At 39.3% G+C, this 19,576-nt stretch overlaps 1 protein-coding gene across 1 annotated transcript; it reads right to left on the bottom strand.

Moving 5' to 3' along the window:
* Nucleotides 1-7: 7 nt before the first annotated feature.
* eppk1 (epiplakin 1) lies at nucleotides 8-16,970 on the bottom strand. The gene is made up of 3 exons (XM_026156773.1): nucleotides 16,867-16,970; nucleotides 13,426-13,544; nucleotides 8-12,735 (listed from the first exon to the last, which is right to left on the bottom strand). Exon 3 carries the CDS (start codon nucleotides 12,719-12,721, stop codon nucleotides 971-973), a length of 11,751 nt encoding a protein of 3,916 aa, XP_026012558.1. The 5' UTR covers nucleotides 12,722-12,735; nucleotides 13,426-13,544; nucleotides 16,867-16,970; the 3' UTR covers nucleotides 8-970.
* Between the last annotated feature and the right edge of the window lie 2,606 nt (nucleotides 16,971-19,576).

The raw sequence follows: 19,576 nt of genomic DNA, 5'->3' as shown, positions 1-19,576 counted from the left end.
AAGAGAATCAGGGTTGTATTGGTCTTTATTTCCACTAGAGAGTGCTGTCCTGTCAGTATAAATTTACATTTGTCATCTTAAGGGACTGGTCATACTGGATTCATACCTTGCTTGTAGCAACATGTTTAAGAATAGCAAATACATGTAAACACATGAATGGATCTAAGTGCCTATATGATTTTTCCAATAATGTAAACATGGTCAAAGGAGAGTGTTTGATAATAAAAGACACAATATAGTATTCACTTGTTTATTGGGCCAAATAACAGACTAAACAAAAACAAGGGCAAAAAAAGTATTTTAAATGTACCCACATTCAATTTTTGCCCAAATTTGAAACAGCACTACCCATTTAGGTTAATTAAACTTGGGTCTGTCTTGACTCAACTACTTCCATGAGTGTAAAAGAAACAGAGTCATATGTCCCACAACAACATGAAAAATGGTAAACCATAAAAACAGCATTAAAAATTCAACATTTTAAAAAGCAAAGACATAAAGAGACTTAAGACCTCTTTACTATGTATATTGATTTATATAAAGCCGGGATTTTCAGCTTTACTAGGTGCAAATTAAATGTAAATGCTGAATTTTGGTTACAATAGTGGTTGTAAGCACAGTCTTTGGTTTATGTCTCTCAATTAAAAATGTATTAATTCCATTGTGTATGTCAGTTCTGTGACCACTTTCTACAATAAAAACAATTGTTCCATTTTCTTTGGTAATTATAAATGGGGTTTTTTCTTTAAAAAAAAACATATATGCATTTATTACACTTCCAAAATTGTACAATAAAAGCAAATAGGCAAAGGTCTTTTGTAATCAATCTCCTTGTTCATATTTTAGTAATGATAATATTGCAGTATATTGTCTTCACATGTTAAGTACAACTTCTAAAGTATCTTTTTTTTAGTTCAGAAAGAAGCTTTTTTTTATGCTATATTCAGTTATTAAAGAAGCGAATTGCTGTTCACTTCTGTAGTGGGAATAAACTGAGGCCTGTAATGGGATCTGTAATACACCTCTCAACCAGATGGAGGTATGTGAGGTTCTCCTTAGTGTTGGGGTCAAAGAAGCCCTTGGTGTCATCATCAGGATCCGATAAAATCTGGTTCATTTCTTCATCAAAGTAACCTCTTTCATATGCCACTTGTACAGGCACTCTGTGACTGTGCACTGGGTCAATTATTCCTCCAGTTGCAATTTGAGCTTCAAGGAGACGAATTCCATGATCTTTCACAATGAGATCTTTTTTCAAGGCCTGGAACAAAGAAATTGTTTTTCCAGTGTACGGATCTTTGTATCCTGTCACTGCCTTTTCTGCTGAGATCAGTTTGTTTTTCCACTCTTTCCCAACCACTCTTTGAGCCACAGCTTCCTCTACAGAAAGCTTTTTGTTGTTGACTGGGTCAATGATAAAGCCTGTGGCAGCTTGGGCTTCCAGCAGAACCAGAGATGTACCAGGAGTCAGCAGACCTTTGCTTTTAGCTTCATAGATACTCATTGTCTTTTTGGTGGACTGAAGATAAACTCCTGCAATGCTGTTGGTCCCCTCAAGGTATTTGCGCACTGAATCCATTTCACTTACTTCTGTTACTGTAACTTTTCCAGCGCTAAGATCTTTGTAGAGTTTCTCATCAATGATTTTGGATTTGAGCAGCTCAGTAGCAGAGACATCCTTTCTGATTCCATGGAACTTTTCAACTTCACTAGTTTCTGTAATTGTAGTGGTGATGGTAGTTTTTGTTGTGCTACTGTCTACTTTAGTTTCTGGTGGTTGGGACATGACAATTGAAGAAGATGATGAGGTTGTGTCTTGTGTATGCTGCTCAATGATTGTCAGGATGATTTCTAAAAAGCGCTCTATTGTGATTGATCCACCCTTGTACTGTTGCACAAGGTCTCTCCGCTTCTCATCAATTATATATTTGGAGTAGAGTAGATCCCAGAGAGTCACAGTTTTTCCTCTGTATTTTCCTCCAGCTCGGGTTGTTGTTGTAGACTTCAGAATACGTTTAGTTGCCTCGTCCACAAAGAAGTAAAACTCTCCTTTCTTGACAATGACAAGTAAACTGAGGCCTGTAATGGGATCTGTAATACACCTCTCAACCAGCTGGAAGTATGTGAGGTTCTCCTTAGTGTTGGGGTCAAAGAAGCCCTTGGTGTCATCATCAGGATCCGATAAAATCTGGTTCATTTCTTCATCAAAGTAACCTCTTTCATATGCCACTTGTACAGGCACTCTGTGACTGTGCACTGGGTCAATTATTCCTCCAGTTGCAATTTGAGCTTCAAGGAGACGAATTCCATGATCTTTCACAATGAGATCTTTTTTCAAGGCCTGGAACAAAGAAATTGTTTTTCCAGTGTACGGATCTTTGTATCCTGTCACTGCCTTTTCTGCTGAGATCAGTTTTTTTTCCCAGTCTTTCCCAACCACTCCTTGAGCCACAGCTTCCTCTACAGAAAGCTTTTTGTTGTTGACTGGGTCAATGATAAAGCCTGTGGCAGCTTGGGCTTCCAGCAGAACCAGAGATGTACCTGGAGTCAGCAGACCTTTGCTTTTAGCTTCATAGATACTGAGGGTTTCGTGGGTGGACTGAAGATAAACTCCTGCAATGCTGTTGGTCCCCTCAAGGTATTTGCGCACTGAATCCATTTCACTTACTTCTGTTACTGTAACTTTTCCAGCGCTAAGATCTTTGTAGAGCTTCTCATCGATGATTTTGGATTTGAGCAGCTCAGTAGCAGAGACATCTTTTCTGATTCCATGGAACTTTTCAACTTCACTAGTTTCTGTAATTGTTGTGGTTACAGTAGTTTTTGTTGTGCTACTATCTGCTTTAGTTTCTGGTGGTTGGGACATGACAATTGAAGAAGATGATGAGGTTGTGTCTTGTGTATGCTGCTCAATGATTGTCAGGATGATTTCCAAAAAGCGCTCTTTTGTGATTGATCCAGCCTTGTACTGTTGCACAAGGTCTCTCCGCTTCTCCTCAGTGATGTATTTGGAGTAGAGTAGATCCCAGAGAGACACTGTTTTTCCTCTGTATTTTCCTCCAGCTCGGGTTGTTGTTGTAGACTTCAGAATACGTTTAGTTGCCTCGTCCACAAAGAAGTAAAACTCTCCTTTCTTGACAATGACAAGTAAACTGAGGCCTGTAATGGGATCTGTAATACACCTCTCAACTAGATGGAGGTATGTGAGGTTCTCCTTAGTGTTGGGGTCAAAGAAGCCCTTGGTGTCATCATCAGGATCCGATAAAATCTGGTTCATTTCTTCATCAAAGTAACCTCTTTCATATGCCACTTGTACAGGCACTCTGTGACTGTGCACTGGGTCAATTATTCCTCCAGTTGCAATTTGAGCTTCAAGGAGACGAATTCCATGATCTTTCACAATGAGATCTTTTTTCAAGGCCTGGAACAAAGAAATTGTTTTTCCAGTGTACGGATCTTTGTATCCTGTCACTGCCCTTTCTGCTGAGATCAGTTTGTTTTTCCACTCTTTCCCAACCACTCCTTGAGCCACAGCTTCCTCTACAGAAAGCTTTTTGTTGTTGACTGGGTCAATGATAAAGCCTGTGGCAGCTTGGGCTTCCAGCAGAACCAGAGATGTACCTGGAGTCAGCAGACCTTTGCTTTTAGCTTCATAGATACTCATTGTCTTTTTGGTGGACTGAAGATAAACTCCTGCAATGCTGTTGGTCCCCTCAAGGTATTTGCGCACTGAATCCATTTCACTTACTTCTGTTACTGTAACTTTTCCAGCGCTAAGATCTTTGTAGAGTTTCTCATCAATGATTTTGGATTTGAGCAGCTCAGTAGCAGAGACATCTTTTCTGATTCCATGGAACTTTTCAACTTCACTAGTTTCTGTAATTGTAGTGGTGATGGTAGTTTTTGTTGTGCTACTGTCTACTTTAGTTTCTGGTGGCTGGGACATGACAATTGAAGAAGATGATGAGGTTGTGTCTTGTGTATGCTGCTCAATGATTGTCAGGATGATTTCTAAAAAGCGCTCTATTGTGATTGATCCAGCCTTGTACTGTTGCACAAGGTCTCTCCGCTTCTCCTCAGTGATGTATTTGGAGTAGAGTAGATCCCAGAGAGTCACAGTTTTTCCTCTGTATTTTCCTCCAGCTCGGGTTGTTGTTGTAGACTTCAGAATACGTTTAGTTGCCTCGTCCACAAAGAAGTAAAACTCTCCTTTCTTGACAATGACAAGTAAACTGAGGCCTGTAATGGGATCTGTAATACACCTCTCAACCAGCTGGAGGTATGTGAGGTTCTCCTTAGTGTTGGGGTCAAAGAAGCCCTTGGTGTCATCATCAGGATCCGATAAAATCTGGTTCATTTCTTCATCAAAGTAACCTCTTTCATATGCCACTTGTACAGGCACTCTGTGACTGTGCACTGGGTCAATTATTCCTCCAGTTGCAATTTGAGCTTCAAGGAGACGAATTCCATGATCTTTCACAATGAGATCTTTTTTCAAGGCCTGGAACAAAGAAATTGTTTTTCCAGTGTACGGATCTTTGTATCCTGTCACTGCCCTTTCTGCTGAGATCAGTTTGTTTTTCCACTCTTTCCCAACCACTCCTTGAGCCACAGCTTCCTCTACAGAAAGCTTTTTGTTGTTGACTGGGTCAATGATAAAGCCTGTGGCAGCTTGGGCTTCCAGCAGAACCAGAGATGTACCTGGAGTCAGCAGACCTTTGCTTTTAGCTTCATAGATACTCATTGTCTTTTTGGTGGACTGAACATAAACTCCTGCAATGCTGTTGGTCCCCTCAAGGTATTTGCGCACTGAATCCATTTCACTTACTTCTGTTACTGTAACTTTTCCAGCGCTAAGATCTTTGTAGAGTTTCTCATCAATGATTTTGGATTTGAGCAGCTCAGTAGCAGAGACATCTTTTCTGATTCCATGGAACTTTTCAACTTCACTAGTTTCTGTAATTGTAGTGGTAATGCTAGTTTTTGTTGTGCTACTGTCTACTTTAGTTTCTGGTGGTTGGGACATGACAATTGAAGAAGATGATGAGGTTGTGTCTTGTGTATGCTGCTCAATGATTGTCAGGATGATTTCTAAAAAGCGCTCTATTGTGATTGATCCAGCCTTGTACTGTTGCACAAGGTCTCTCCGCTTCTCCTCAGTGATGTATTTGGAGTAGAGTAGATCCCAGAGAGACACTGTTTGACCTCTGTATTTTCCTCCAGCTCGGGTTGTTGTTGTAGACTTCAGAATACGTTTAGTTGCCTCATCCACAAAGAAGTAAAACTCTCCTTTCTTGACAATGACAAGTAAACTGAGGCCTGTAATGGGATCTGTAATACACCTCTCAACTAGATGGAGGTATGTGAGGTTCTCCTTAGTGTTGGGGTCAAAGAAGCCCTTGGTGTCATCATCAGGATCCGATAAAATCTGGTTCATTTCTTCATCAAAGTAACCTCTTTCATATGCCACTTGTACAGGCACTCTGTGACTGTGCACTGGGTCAATTATTCCTCCAGTTGCAATTTGAGCTTCAAGGAGACGAATTCCATGATCTTTCACAATGAGATCTTTTTTCAAGGCCTGGAACAAAGAAATTGTTTTTCCAGTGTACGGATCTTTGTATCCTGTCACTGCCCTTTCTGCTGAGATCAGTTTGTTTTTCCACTCTTTCCCAACCACTCCTTGAGCCACAGCTTCCTCTACAGAAAGCTTTTTGTTGTTGACTGGGTCAATGATAAAGCCTGTGGAAGCTTGGGCTTCCAGCAGAACCAGAGATGTACCTGGAGTCAGCAGACCTTTGCTTTTAGCTTCATAGATACTCATTATCTTTTTGGTGGACTGAAGATAAACTCCTGCAATGCTGTTGGTCCCCTCAAGGTATTTGCGCACTGAATCCATTTCACTTACTTCTGTTACTGTAACTTTTCCAGCGCTAAGATCTTTGTAGAGTTTCTCATCAATGATTTTGGATTTGAGCAGCTCAGTAGCAGAGACATCCTTTCTGATTCCATGGAACTTTTCAACTTCACTAGTTTCTGTAATTGTAGTGGTGATGGTAGTTTTTGTTGTGCTACTGTCTACTTTAGTTTCTGGTGGTTGGGACATGACAATTGAAGAAGATGATGAGGTTGTGTCTTGTGTATGCTGCTCAATGATTGTCAGGATGATTTCTAAAAAGCGCTCTATTGTGATTGATCCACCCTTGTACTGTTGCACAAGGTCTCTCCGCTTCTCTTCAATTATATATTTGGAGTAGAGTAGATCCCAGAGAGACACTGTTTTTCCTCTGTATTTTCCTCCAGCTCGGGTTGTTGTTGTAGACTTCAGAATACGTTTAGTTGCCTCATCCACAAAGAAGTAAAACTCTCCTTTCTTGACAATGACAAGTAAACTGAGGCCTGTAATGGGATCTGTAATACACCTCTCAACTAGATGGAGGTATGTGAGGTTCTCCTTAGTGTTGGGGTCAAAGAAGCCCTTGGTGTCATCATCAGGATCCGATAAAATCTGGTTCATTTCTTCATCAAAGTAACCTCTTTCATATGCCACTTGTACAGGCACTCTGTGACTGTGCACTGGGTCAATTATTCCTCCAGTTGCAATTTGAGCTTCAAGGAGACGAATTCCATGATCTTTCACAATGAGATCTTTTTTCAAGGCCTGGAACAAAGAAATTGTTTTTCCAGTGTACGGATCTTTGTATCCTGTCACTGCCTTTTCTGCTGAGATCAGTTTTTTTTCCCAGTCTTTCCCAACCACTCCTTGAGCCACAGCTTCCTCTACAGAAAGCTTTTTGTTGTTGACTGGGTCAATGATAAAGCCTGTGGCAGCTTGGGCTTCCAGCAGAACCAGAGATGTACCTGGAGTCAGCAGACCTTTGCTTTTAGCTTCATAGATACTGAGGGTTTCGTGGGTGGACTGAAGATAAACTCCTGCAATGCTGTTGGTCCCCTCAAGGTATTTGCGCACTGAATCCATTTCACTTACTTCTGTTACTGTAACTTTTCCAGCGCTAAGATCTTTGTAGAGTTTCTCATCAATGATTTTGGATTTGAGCAGCTCAGTAGCAGAGACATCTTTTCTGATTCCATGGAACTTTTCAACTTCACTAGTTTCTGTAATTGTTGTGGTTACAGTAGTTTTTGTTGTGCTACCATCTACTTTAGTTTCTGGTGGTTGGGACATGACAATTGAAGAAGATGATGAGGTTGTGTCTTGTGTATGCTGCTCAATGATTGTCAGGATGATTTCTAAAAAGCGCTCTATTGTGATTGATCCAGCCTTGTACTGTTGCACAAGGTCTCTCCGCTTCTCCTCAGTGATGTATTTGGAATAGAGCAGATCCCAGAGAGACACTGTTTGACCTCTGTATTTTCCTTCAGCTCGGGTTGTTGTTGTAGACTTCAGAATACATTTAGTTGCCTCATCCACAAAGAAGTAAAACTCTCCTTTCTTCACAATAGACAGTAAGTTAAGCTCTGTATTTGGGTCTCTGACGCACCTCTCAATCAGCTGGAGATATGTGAGGTTCTCCTGAGTGTTGGGGTCAAAGAAGCCCTTGGTGTCATCATCAGCATCAGATAAAATCTGGTTCATTTCTTCATCAAAGTAACCTCTCTGATATGCCACCTGTATGGGGACTCGATGGCTATGGACTGGATCGATTATGCCTCCAGTTGCAATTTGAGCTTCAAGGAGACGAATTCCATGATCTTTCACAATGAGATCCTTTTTCAAGGCCTGGAACAAAGAAATTGTTTGTCCAGTGTACGGATCTTTGTATCCTGTCACTGCCCTTTCTGCTGAGATCAGTTTTTTTTCCCACTCCTTCCCAACCACTCCTTGAGCCACAGCTTCTTCTACAGAAAGTTTCTTGTTGTTGATTGGGTCAATGATGAAGCCTGTGGCAGCTTGGGCTTCCAGCAGAACCAGAGAGGTACCTGGAGTCAGCAGACCTTTGCTTTTAGCTTCATAGATACTCATCATCTTTTTTGTTGATTCAACTCTCACACCTGCTATACAGTTTGTTGCTCCAAGATACTTCTGAATATTTTCCATTTTGACAACAGTTTCTTCTGTTACTTCACCTTTTATAATTTGGGTGAAAAGGTCCTTTGAGATGATCTTTGACTCAAATAATTCACTGGCTGAGACTTGTTTTCGTAGTCCTTTGAACTTTCTTTCCTTGGATGATACCTCTGTGACTATAACTGTGAGTATTTCAATCATCTCCTCAATTTTGGTCACTCCTGTCCGGTATTGCTGTATAAGCTGCTCCCTTTTTTGTTCTGATATGTATTCAGATAGCAGCACTTCCCACAGTGTGACCTCCTTGTTTTTAAATTTTCCCACATTCAAGGTCATCATTTTGTTTTTCAAAGCATGCTCGATTTGCTCATCTGTGTGAAATACACGGGCTTTTTCTTCATGCAGCGGTAGGAGAAGTAGCCCAGTTTTATCATCTTTCTCACATCTATTCATGAGCGGACTGTATGACAGTTTTTCTTTGGTATTTGGGTCAAAGAATCCTTTTTCATCATCTGTGGGGTTCAACAGAATTTTTTGAGTTTCTTCATCCAGACATCCTTTTTTGATAGCAATATGAATTGGCAGTCTGTGACTTTGATTTGGGTCAATAATTCCTCCTGTTGCTATCTGCACATCAAGTATCCGAAGGCCATAGCTTCTTTCTCTCAGCTTTTTTTGCATGGCTTCAAACAGTGATATTGTCACATCTGTATATGGATCTTTATACCCAGTGACAGCTCGTTCAGCTGAGAGAAGTTGCTCACGTACATCTGGCCCAATCAGTCTTCCTTTTACAGCCTCTTCCACAGCATGGAACTCATTTTTGAGGGGATCAATGATCCATCCTGTTGCAGCTTGAGCTTCAAGTAGTAGAAGTGCAATGCCAGGTGTCAACAGGTCTTCATTTCTTGCTTCATATATGCTCATCACTTTCTGGGATGGATAAACCTTCACTCCAGCAATGCTTCCAGATCCTTTTAGGTATCCTCTCACAGGTTCACTCTGCGCTATTGTTTCTAAATTGAGTTTTCCTTCTTTCACCTGTTTAAATGTTTCTGCATCAATGATTTCAGAATCCAGTAGTTGTTTTGCAGTGACATGCTTTCTCAGACCCATTATCATTTTGGGAGTTTCAGTCTTCTCCAGTTTTTCTATTGTGGTAATCACTAATGTGATTATGGTCTGGGTACTAATCTGCCTTGTTCTGTACTTTTCAATCAGTTCAAGTCGCTGATCCTCAGTAAAGTAGCCAGAATGAATCAAGTCCCATAGAGTAACCGATTTTCCAGAATAGTGTCCTACAGATATGCTGACACTTGTCTTTTCAAACTCTTCCTTAATCTCTGTGTCAGAATATATCTTTTTCTTTGTAGCTGTAGCTTTTGGTGTGTCATTCAGTGGCAGGAGAAACAGTCCAGTTTCCTTGTCTTTCACACATCTCCCCAACATCTCCATGTATGTCAGATTTTCTTTTGTGTTTGGGTCAAAAAAGCCCTTTGTGTCATCAGTTGGGTCTGTTAGGATTTGATTAAGTTCTTCATCAAAATATCCCTTCTTGTATGCAACTTCAAGGGGTAAGTGGAGACACTTTAAGGGATCGATGATACCACCTGTAGCAATCTGGGCCTCAAGTAAACGAATGCCATGCTGGTTGACAATAAGATCTTTTTTCAACGCTTGGAAGAGCGAGATCTTCTGACCTGTGTATGGATCTTTGTAACCAGTGACTGCTCTTTCCGCAGACAAAAGTTTTTCATACATCTGTGGACTAATCAACTTTTCTTTGAGAGCTTGTTCAACTGTAAGTTTTTTGTTATTCAGAGGATCAACAACAAATCCTGTAGCTGCTTGTGCTTCAAGGAGGCAAAGGGCAGTCCCAGGTGCAAGAATGCCAATTCTCTGTGCCTCGTGAATGCTTAGTTTTTTATTTGAAGGTTGCAGTATCAACCCAGCTACACAGCTTTTTCCTTGTAGGTAGGCTCTCACACTGTCCATTTTCATCACATCACTGCTTGTCATGTTTCCAGTGATCAAACTGTTGTAGGTGTTTTTATCCACAATTTTAAGATCCAAAAGATCCACAGCAGAGACTTCTCCTCTGAGACCTTCAAACTTCAGTCCTTCTTGCTGTCGTATCTCCTTACTCTCAATGATCTCTACAATGGTCTCAGTTAGTTGCTGAATTGTGATTTTCTTTGACCTGAAGAGCTTGAAAAACTCCTGTCGTTTGTCTTCAGACAGATATTCTGAGTTGATAAGATCCCACAATGTTGTGCGTTTGCCCTTGAACCTACCGTACTTTACAGTAACTATTGTTGTTTTAAACAATTCCCTAATGTTGTCATCTATCTTTATTTTGTTGCTCTTGCCTTTGAGAGGCAAGAGGCACAGGCCTGTACTAGGATCTGTTACACATCTGGCCATGAGCTGCAAGTATGTCAGGTTCTCGTGGGTGTTGGGGTCAAAGAATCCCTTGGTGTCATCACTTGGATCATCCAGGATCTGATTCATTTCTTCATTAAAGTACCCCTTCTTATAGGCCACATGGACAGGTATGCGATGGCTGTTCACTGGGTCGATGATCCCACCAGTGGCAATTTGGGCCTCCAGGAGCCTAATGCCATGGTCTTTTAGGATCAGGTCTTTTTGCATTGCTTGGAACAAAGAAATTATTTCTCCAGTGTATGGATCTTTGTATCCAGTAACCGCTTTCTCTGCCGAGCGCAGCTTTTGACACACATCAGGCCCCACAATCTTTGCTTTGACAGCATCATCAACTGAAAACTTTCTATTTCCAATAGGGTCAATAATGAACCCTGTTGCTGCCTGTGCCTCCAGTAGAATCAGAGCAGTTCCTGGCATCAGCTTTCCTTTCTGTTTGGCCTGGTAGATGGTCATGATTTGAGAATCAGGAAGCATAATACCTGCGATGCTGTCTTTACCTTTTAAGTACACATTTACATTTTCATCTTCAATGACTTCCTTCACTGACTTCTTTCCCTTCTTCAGGTCCTCTAGGACCTCCTGACTAATGATATCTGCTTCCACAAGCTGCTTGGCTGTAACAGTGTCTCTGATACCTTCAAAGACGACTTGAGTTGTTTTCACTGACTTTTCTATCACTTCCAGAACTGTTGAAATGATCATCTTGATAGTTATCTTCCCCTCTCTGTATTTTCGAAAGATGTCTTGCCTCTGGTTTTCATCAAAATATTCTGACATCAGAAGTTCCCACAGAGATACTGTCATTCCTGTATATTTGCCATATGTCACTTTCACTTTCTCCATCTTGAAGGCTGTTTTAGTTTGGTAGTCAATGAAATCAAAATTTAGCCCATCTGATTTATCACGCAAAGGAAGGAGGCAGAGTCCAGTAGCAGGATCAGTGACACACCTTTCCATCAACTGAAGATAGGTTAGATTTTCTTCTGTGTTTGGATCAAAAAAGCCTTTTGTGTCATCCCCTGAATCCTCCAATATGGCATTCATTTGTTCATCAAAATAACCTCTCTTAAAGGCCACTTCTGTAGGAAGTCTGTGACTGTTGATTGGATCAATTATTCCACCTGTAGCAATTTGTGCTTCAAGTAGGCGGATTCCATGTTGTTTGACGATGAGGTCTTTTGAGAGTGCTTGAAACAGGGATATAGTTTCACTGGTGTATGGGTCTTTGTATCCGGTCACTGCCCGCTCAGCAGAGAGCAGCTTTGCATGATATTCTGGGCCAATAAGTTTGCTTTTGACAGCTTCATCCACAGTGTACTTTTTATTTTCTACAGGATCAATCATGTATCCAGTAGCAGCTTGTGCCTCCAAGAGAACAAGTGATGTCCCAGGCATCAGTATGCCTTGCTTCATGGCTTTATAAATGCTCATTCTCTGATTGGTTGAGAGTATAGCAATGCCTGCAATGCTGCCTTTGCCTTCCAGGTATTCTTTCACTGTTTCAATCAACATCACGTCCTGTGTTGTGGTCTTCCCCTTTTGCAGGTTATCATATGTTTCTTTGTCGATGATCTTTGATTCAAGGAGCTCGGTGGAGGAAATGCCTTTGCGCAGACCTTTGAAGGTGATGCAGACAGGAAGAAGCAACAGGCCTGTATCGGGCTCCACGATGCATTGCTTTTGGAGGCCTCTGTAGTTAAGATTTTGTTGCAAAGTTGGATGATAAAACACTCTGAGCTCTGACATTTGGTCCTTCAGCAAATCTTTTTCATAGTAGCCCTTCTGAATTGCAGAGTCAACTGAAATATTTGTCTTATCGACAGGATCAAACAGGCCTTTTGTGGCTATCTGTGCTTCCAGCAGCCTCAATCCATAATCTTTTGGAACTAAATCTTTTTGCATAGCTTGGAATACAGATATCATTTGGTTGGTGTAGGGGTCTACATACCCAGTGATGGCTTTTTCTGCTTTAAGGAGTTTGTCTTTCATCTCTGATCCAACTATTCCCTTTTTAACAGCATCCTCTACAGGAAGCTTTTGGTTGCTTACTGGATCTACAATACCTACTGTGGCAGCTTGTGCTTCAAGCAGAGCCAGTGCTGTTCCTGGCTTAAGCATACGCTTCTTCATGGCTTCATATATGGTTATCTTTGTCTTTGTCTTTTCCAGAAATATACCAGCCACAGGTTCATGGACTTTTGTGCAGGCATTTTGCTTCACACCGCCGTCCTTAAGGTTGGTGTCCATCTTGACCTAAAGGGCTGTGTTAACACATAAACAGTTACAGAGCTTGTTTTGTATATGGTATTTTATGCATTGTAAGTAATTGTAAAGCACAGCTCTAAGATACATTTGGGCACACTGCAGTTAAACTGCTTATAAAATACACATGTATTGATTTGTATGTTAAAAAAAAAAAACTTGTCAGGTTTTTATACAGTTATTTTTTTATACACAAATTATTCAGACGTTCACCAAATTAGATGCAGTAAGACATTTTGTCGAAAAATTTCTTTTACTACTGCTGTTTTGCGCCATAATGCAATTTCTAACGTTACATGTTTGACAGTGACATTGTTATGTACTAACTGTAAAGCTATTTTCAGCTTTTCCCTTGCCACAAGGGGTCGCCACAGCAGCGAGCACCACAAGATTAATTGGGCAGAGTTTTATGCTGGATGCAACAGTGACCTTTCACTAGTAATAGAGACTAATGTGATAGAGAATATACTCCAGCAAGGTAGAGAAGGTTGTAGAATAGTTTGCAATGACAAATAGTACTGAAGTCTGGTAAAATTAACACATTAGTATCCAGCATAACTCTGAATCGCTTAAATAACTTAATAACTAGTCTGGAGCAATTGAAATTGAAATAGATGGTAATTAGTTTTATTTCTATTAATTGTAGTGTAAGTTTTGGAATATATTATCTTCCAACTGTAATATCAAACCTTTCAATTTCCTTAGGAGTACGTGGACAGCCTTGGATGCTCTCTGTTGTTCCAAAATACAAGATCCAACGCCAGTGGCTTCCTGGTTTTTACGATCTCAGGGCTTTGAAACTCCGTCCCTGGAAAGATAAGGCGGTTGTAATAAGTTTGATCTTAAACTTTGTGTTAATGATTTGATATTGAAATTAGTTTATGACATTTCTCATGAACTTTCTAAATCACATATGGGTAAAATACTCACCATTTCATCACTGACCTATGCAGACTGCATATGAGACAATCCACAGGATGTAGGTAAAATGTTTTTTTTTCCTACTATGTTAGTAATACTTTAATTATAAGTTGTTACCATGACAATTATTCAAGTCTGTATGGCTTGCTTGCAAACAACTACTGTCCATGACTGACCCACCCACCCCATAAAAATAAAGCCTAACTGTACAGTCTGTGTGTATGTGTCTTATAAACCCATGTGGGCAGGTTTCTAATGCATCAATACTCTCTTTTGTTTTTTGTTTTCTAATAGTTTTTCTTATCATTTCATCATGTCCCTGCACAGATTCAACAACAAAAGAAGCTATTAATTACATAATGTGTGAGAACGTCCCCCATTTGCTTTTGGCAATAATAATGGTGTGTCAAAACTGGAACAGCCAGATGCCCTGTTTTGCAACAACATGCAAAGGAAAACCAATAACTGCAAGTACAAGAGTTCATATCTCTTGCAATCCTGTGCACCAAAGTCTAAATCTGCAGAACTTTGTTTTGGGTTCCAGTAGAGATTAAAAGTTTTATAAACTTGTGGCTGAGTTTTGTTTGCTTGTTAGACCCTCATTTTTTATGTCAGCCAGAAAAGTCACAAAAGAGCTAAAGTCACCATGGCATAAAAATATCAGCTTCAAGGTAAAATAATATATAAATGTTTTAAAAAACTGAATCGATTTGCATTCCGGTCCAGTATTATTTAGATTAGAGATTAGATTAGATAAAACTTTATTAATCCCTTTTAAATTTAAAGAATCCCCATTTAAAGAACTTATAAAGAGCTTGTTTACAAATTCTACAACATAACCCAAATTTATACACATCCACTTGTACTTAGGGTACTAAACTGAAAAACAGGGAATAATAAAAGCAAATGTATAACCTTTAAGCATATTCTTATGTGGTACATGAGATGTTACTGTACTGAAAAAGCTTTACAAAGAGATTTTCAAAAAAATCTCAGTTAATTATTCTCATAGCTAGTAATTACTATTGCATACAAAAATGTAGTGATTTCTATGTATGTGTGGATGTGCAGATGTATGTACAGGTGCATGTTAGCTTCCCATGACCTCATACTGTTTCTGTTTTTTCTTTTTCTTTTTTTATTTTATCTTGTTGCATAAAAATGTTCCTAAACAAATAAAAAGTGTCAAAAAAAATGTAGTGATTTCACAATTTTCTGAGAACCAGTCTTTCAGCCTTGTGGGGGTTGGTAACTGTCACAAATGATGTCATAACACCCGTGGGAGTCAACACAATAAGGCTCAGAAAAAAAGGGTGTGAACTGAAACTCAGCCAATCTACTCAGAAACATGTTAACTGTTAAGTCACAGATAAAGCTCCACTGTGTATGTGATTATTTTCACTTGTTTACTGTGGTAAAATGTTTGGTTTAGGCTGTGTGAGCTGCTCTACCTGAGAAGTGTATTTAACAGCTGTTATTGATAAAGTGGCAAAAAGATGCTCCAAGTAACCAAGATAAGCAGAGTAACACAAACAGCTGTGGATCTGAGGTCTGCTGAACTCTTTATTTGTACAAGAGCAGCAGGTCTGTGGCAGTTCGGTATCTCTACCTGCAAGTGCTCAATTTACATCTTGAGTTCGTCACCCACTTTGTAAATATTTGAATGTTTTTGAAGCTGTCAAGCATTTACTGTACATTTATGGCACCATCTGAATTTGCTTGTCATATCATAAAGGCAAATACATTTCCTGCACAAAGTTAACAAGTTACCTAACTCTGCAAACACAGCTTCACTGTTTACTGGTCTCTCCACTAAATGCCTTTTCCTCAGTGAAGGAAGGCACTGTCCGTTCAATGCAAGAGCAGATATAAAATAAATGACTTTTTAAAAGATTTCGCTTTCTTTTTTGTCTTTATAAGACCTCTAAGCACAACTGAGTGTATATTCAGAGGCCTCTTTATTAGGTATGATCTGCCACGTGTGTATTTCATCATAAAGTTCCATTTTTAGTGACACTGTTGCAAATGTGGAAATAGAATTATCTAGTACTCTTAGTTACAGTTGATCTTAGTCAGACTTGGTTTGCAGAGGTGTTTCTGGGCTTTATTGTTGGCACCAGCATACATGACACACCCCTGAACATACCAGACTCCAGCAAACAACTCTGGAACCTCAGTGCTAAAAAACATAATTGACTTCACAGCTGTGTGATGGTGTTAAGGAGAACTAATTAGAGGCCTCACTAATGTAGAACTAAAGTTAAAAGAGCATTTAGTTACATTAGACTATACAGTAGTACCATAACAAAGAATCACTTTTGTGAGCTCTGACTTCTGTATTTTCTTGTAAAGTTAAATTATTTACTTTGATTTTAGATGAGGAAAGTCTTAAGAACCACAAGTAACAACTGATATAAAATAGTACCAGTTCAGTAAGAAAGTGGACTATATACTTCCTAAGGAATATATAATCACGTGACATGAACAAGTTATGATAATTCTAACTGTAAATCTTTAGGTTGAGCCAAGGATCTGTCTGGATGACAAGATGTTGGCATTGATAAACAGCTAATCTAGCATGCTTTTGTGGAGAATCAATAGAGCAGTTTTAAGATTGACACTGAACTGCAAATTGCTCACAACTTTCTCTCACTTGTAGCAACAAGCCTAATTACATCCTATGTGCACTTCAGCCATTGTGGTGCATTTTTAATGCCACCCCAGCAATAAAATACAACTTACTGGCTAGGAATGAATGAGGCAATATAGTACCACTGATTCAGGCGTTGCACAACAGTTTTTGTAACTGTAACTGCGGAAAGTCTTGGAGTCATTGTGTAAATAGATCCCAGGGTGATGTCAGCACAGTGTTTAGACTTGTTGAAAGCCTCATTAGTGACATACAGGCACATTTATTTTACCAGCGGCGGTCAAAGGTGATCAGTGAGGAATGTGCGCATTCCCTTTTATCTGAGGGTGTTGGCTAACAGGACAGGATAGACACACGTTCTGCTTCCTCTCGTTTTACTTTGCCAATGCAGTCTCCACTTTCTCACTCTGAAGAAAATAATTTTCTAAATGTGGTTCCAGTTTTATATAAACCCAACTCAAGGAAAAAGTTTGTTTTCTTTAGAAAAACCAAAACAAAGACACTGCTGATTATTTACACAACCAAACTAAAAAAAGATTTTAAATAAACTTGCTCTTACCCAAACGTGCTTGGATGATATCCCAGCTCTGCACCGGCGAGCGTTCAGCTTCAGCTGGTATGAAAGATACCACAACCCTGAAGTGCTCCCAGCATCTCAGAGGTATTCACTCCTCAGTGGTCAGATATAAGGCAGGGCCAGCTAAGCCCCTCCCCTGTTGAGGTTCAGCCTCCTCGCCTGGGGGTGTGAGAGTGAGACAGCCGGAGATCCTTTGCACTGAGCTCAGGATGCCAGGAATTCCTGCAGACTTCCACGGAGCATGTCTATTGTGCTCTAAAACAATAAGGGTGAGCAAATTGATTCTTTCTAAGTGTACAAAAGGTAAGGAGATTTATTAAAGTTATGCATAAGATAAAGTAAGCTTTGTTGACTGTACAGATTCTTAAGAGTCGTGAAGGTTCTTCACAAGGGTTTCATTCACTTTCCTAGTCAATATTTTTTACTTTTTGCAATGTGTAAACTGGACTTGGTGCGAAGCTTCCTTATCAAGCCGGCCAGGTTGTGACATGCAGAGCCGGATGCCCTCTGATTACACTGAGCTTTGTCCTTGAATTACAGCTTCCCTCAGGTTTGGCAGGTTTTCAAGTGTGGAAAGAAGAAACCCGACAGGCGTGATTGGCTTTTCTATCTTACTAACAAGAAAAAGTGTGTCACAAAACAGACTGTACGGAAAACACCTGTTGTTTGTTGTAAACCAGATGCAAAGACATTAGTCACATAAAAATGATAACGTCAATGTCTTATGACTGACATGTTTGTGGAAACTGTCTGAAAACCTTGTGATAAATCAAATTCCACAGATGTATGTGAGAACATGTTATGGGTAAGTAATTAATGGGTTTGTTTGACAATTTTTACATGCACGCTCCAAAGTTATTTGACAAATTGGCTTGTTTATATTTTAACTATATCTATAATCTAAAATAAAACCCAAATACAAACAGCTTAGCTTCTACAAGAGAACATATTGCATATCCTTTAAACGGACGGAACATTGTGTGCAAAGTTTCGCATGTAATTACCAAGTAATGTCAAATGAGTATATAAGGAAACTGCCATTTGTTTCCATCACCTACGTGTGGATTTTCACACCAAGAACAAACAGACAATGAAGATTAAAGTTAAGTTTTGAGTATTCTTACATTTTTCACTGTTGTTGTCGAGTGGCAAAAGTCAGGTGTGGTGGTCTCAAGTTTCTCAAGAACACAATGTGTCAAAAACATGCAAGTGGCCTTCAAAGATTACAGATGAGAGCACTCCCTCTGCGTGACTTGAAATCTCAGAGAGTGACATTATAATAGAACAAACTAGAATTTCTGCTGTAGGCTAAGAGACAAATCACTGCATAATAATAGCTTTGCTTTGCTAACATTTGAATTGGCAAAGAATGACAGATATATCACCACAAATATGCAGGAAACTAGGTTGGTGAGCCAAGGACACCCAATTATTAAAAATGTCACTCATAATTCATCAGAACAAGTAACTGAAATTACAAAACAGATTAATTTAACTTTGTTCATGCAACATAATATACGTAAAGGATTCAAAGCAAGTACAAAGTAGTGAATAAAATGTCTGAAAAAGCGCAGTGAATTTAACCAAAACTCTACAAATGTTTCTTATGAGGTGCCTTTTCAATAGTTTCTGTCACAGACCAAAATATATACTCAATGGCCATTTCATTAGTAACACCTTGCAGTAGCATATGATGTGAATGTGATGTGACTGGTACATGTGTGGTACTTATATGGCTCATCCACCACAGCCCAAAGGTGCTCTACTGGATTGAGATCTGGTGACTGTGGAAACCATTTGAACTCACTATCATGTTCAAGAAACCAGTCTAAGAGCTGAATACTGAATATATTTGTGAGGTTTGCACAATGCTCAGTTGGTACTAAGAGGCTGAAACGGTGCCAAAATATAAGAAAATTTAAAAAATATATGAGAAAGTTTTAGTCGGCTGTTGGTCACTCTTAATCTTTTTATTTTGTTAATTTTATTCATTGTATATCTTATTGTCTAATTTACTCATGTTTTAATATTTAATATATATACTGATTTGTTTTTATCTTCTTTTTCACTTATGTATTTGTTTTATTGTTATTTCAATTTATTTCTTTGTCTGCTTAATGTATGGTTTTAACTGCTATCTCTGTTTTATTATTGGAAAGCACTTTGGTCAACTTTGTTGTTTTTAAAGTGTTATATAAAAAAGTTGGATTGGTTTGGAAAAAGAAAGCAAAACCTGAAAACTACAAAATGAGAACATAAAAAATGCACAGACAGAGAATTCCAAATAAACAAGGATTTAAAGACCCAAACCAAAAACGTCCGGATCCGACACGTGCGAAGGACAATGAGAGGTAAATAAAGTTAAATAATGTGGGAGAAACAGATCTAGTTTAGTTCCAGTGTTGATTTGTGTCAGGTGAATGTGTGAGTAGGCAACTATTTGAAAAAACATGAAAAATATGTCTGTGTTATTTTAACAGCTTATTAATAAATGGACTGACATTTATATGGCACTTTTCTACTCGATGTACTGCTCCAACACTCTTTAACCCTTTTTAACCCATTTGTACTAGCTTGCTTTTCACGGTATACCTGAGCATCTTGTCTAATGGTCACACTCACACTCCGATGGAAACATCGAGGGCAACTTAGGGTTCAGTATCTTAGCCAAAAATATATTGATATGAAGACT

Source organism: Astatotilapia calliptera, chromosome 22 (assembly GCF_900246225.1).
Source record: "Astatotilapia calliptera chromosome 22, fAstCal1.2, whole genome shotgun sequence".
Classification (NCBI taxonomy): domain Eukaryota; kingdom Metazoa; phylum Chordata; class Actinopteri; order Cichliformes; family Cichlidae; genus Astatotilapia; species Astatotilapia calliptera.
Note: the sequence above shows the minus strand (reverse complement) of the source record. Positions and strands in the feature narration are given on the sequence as shown.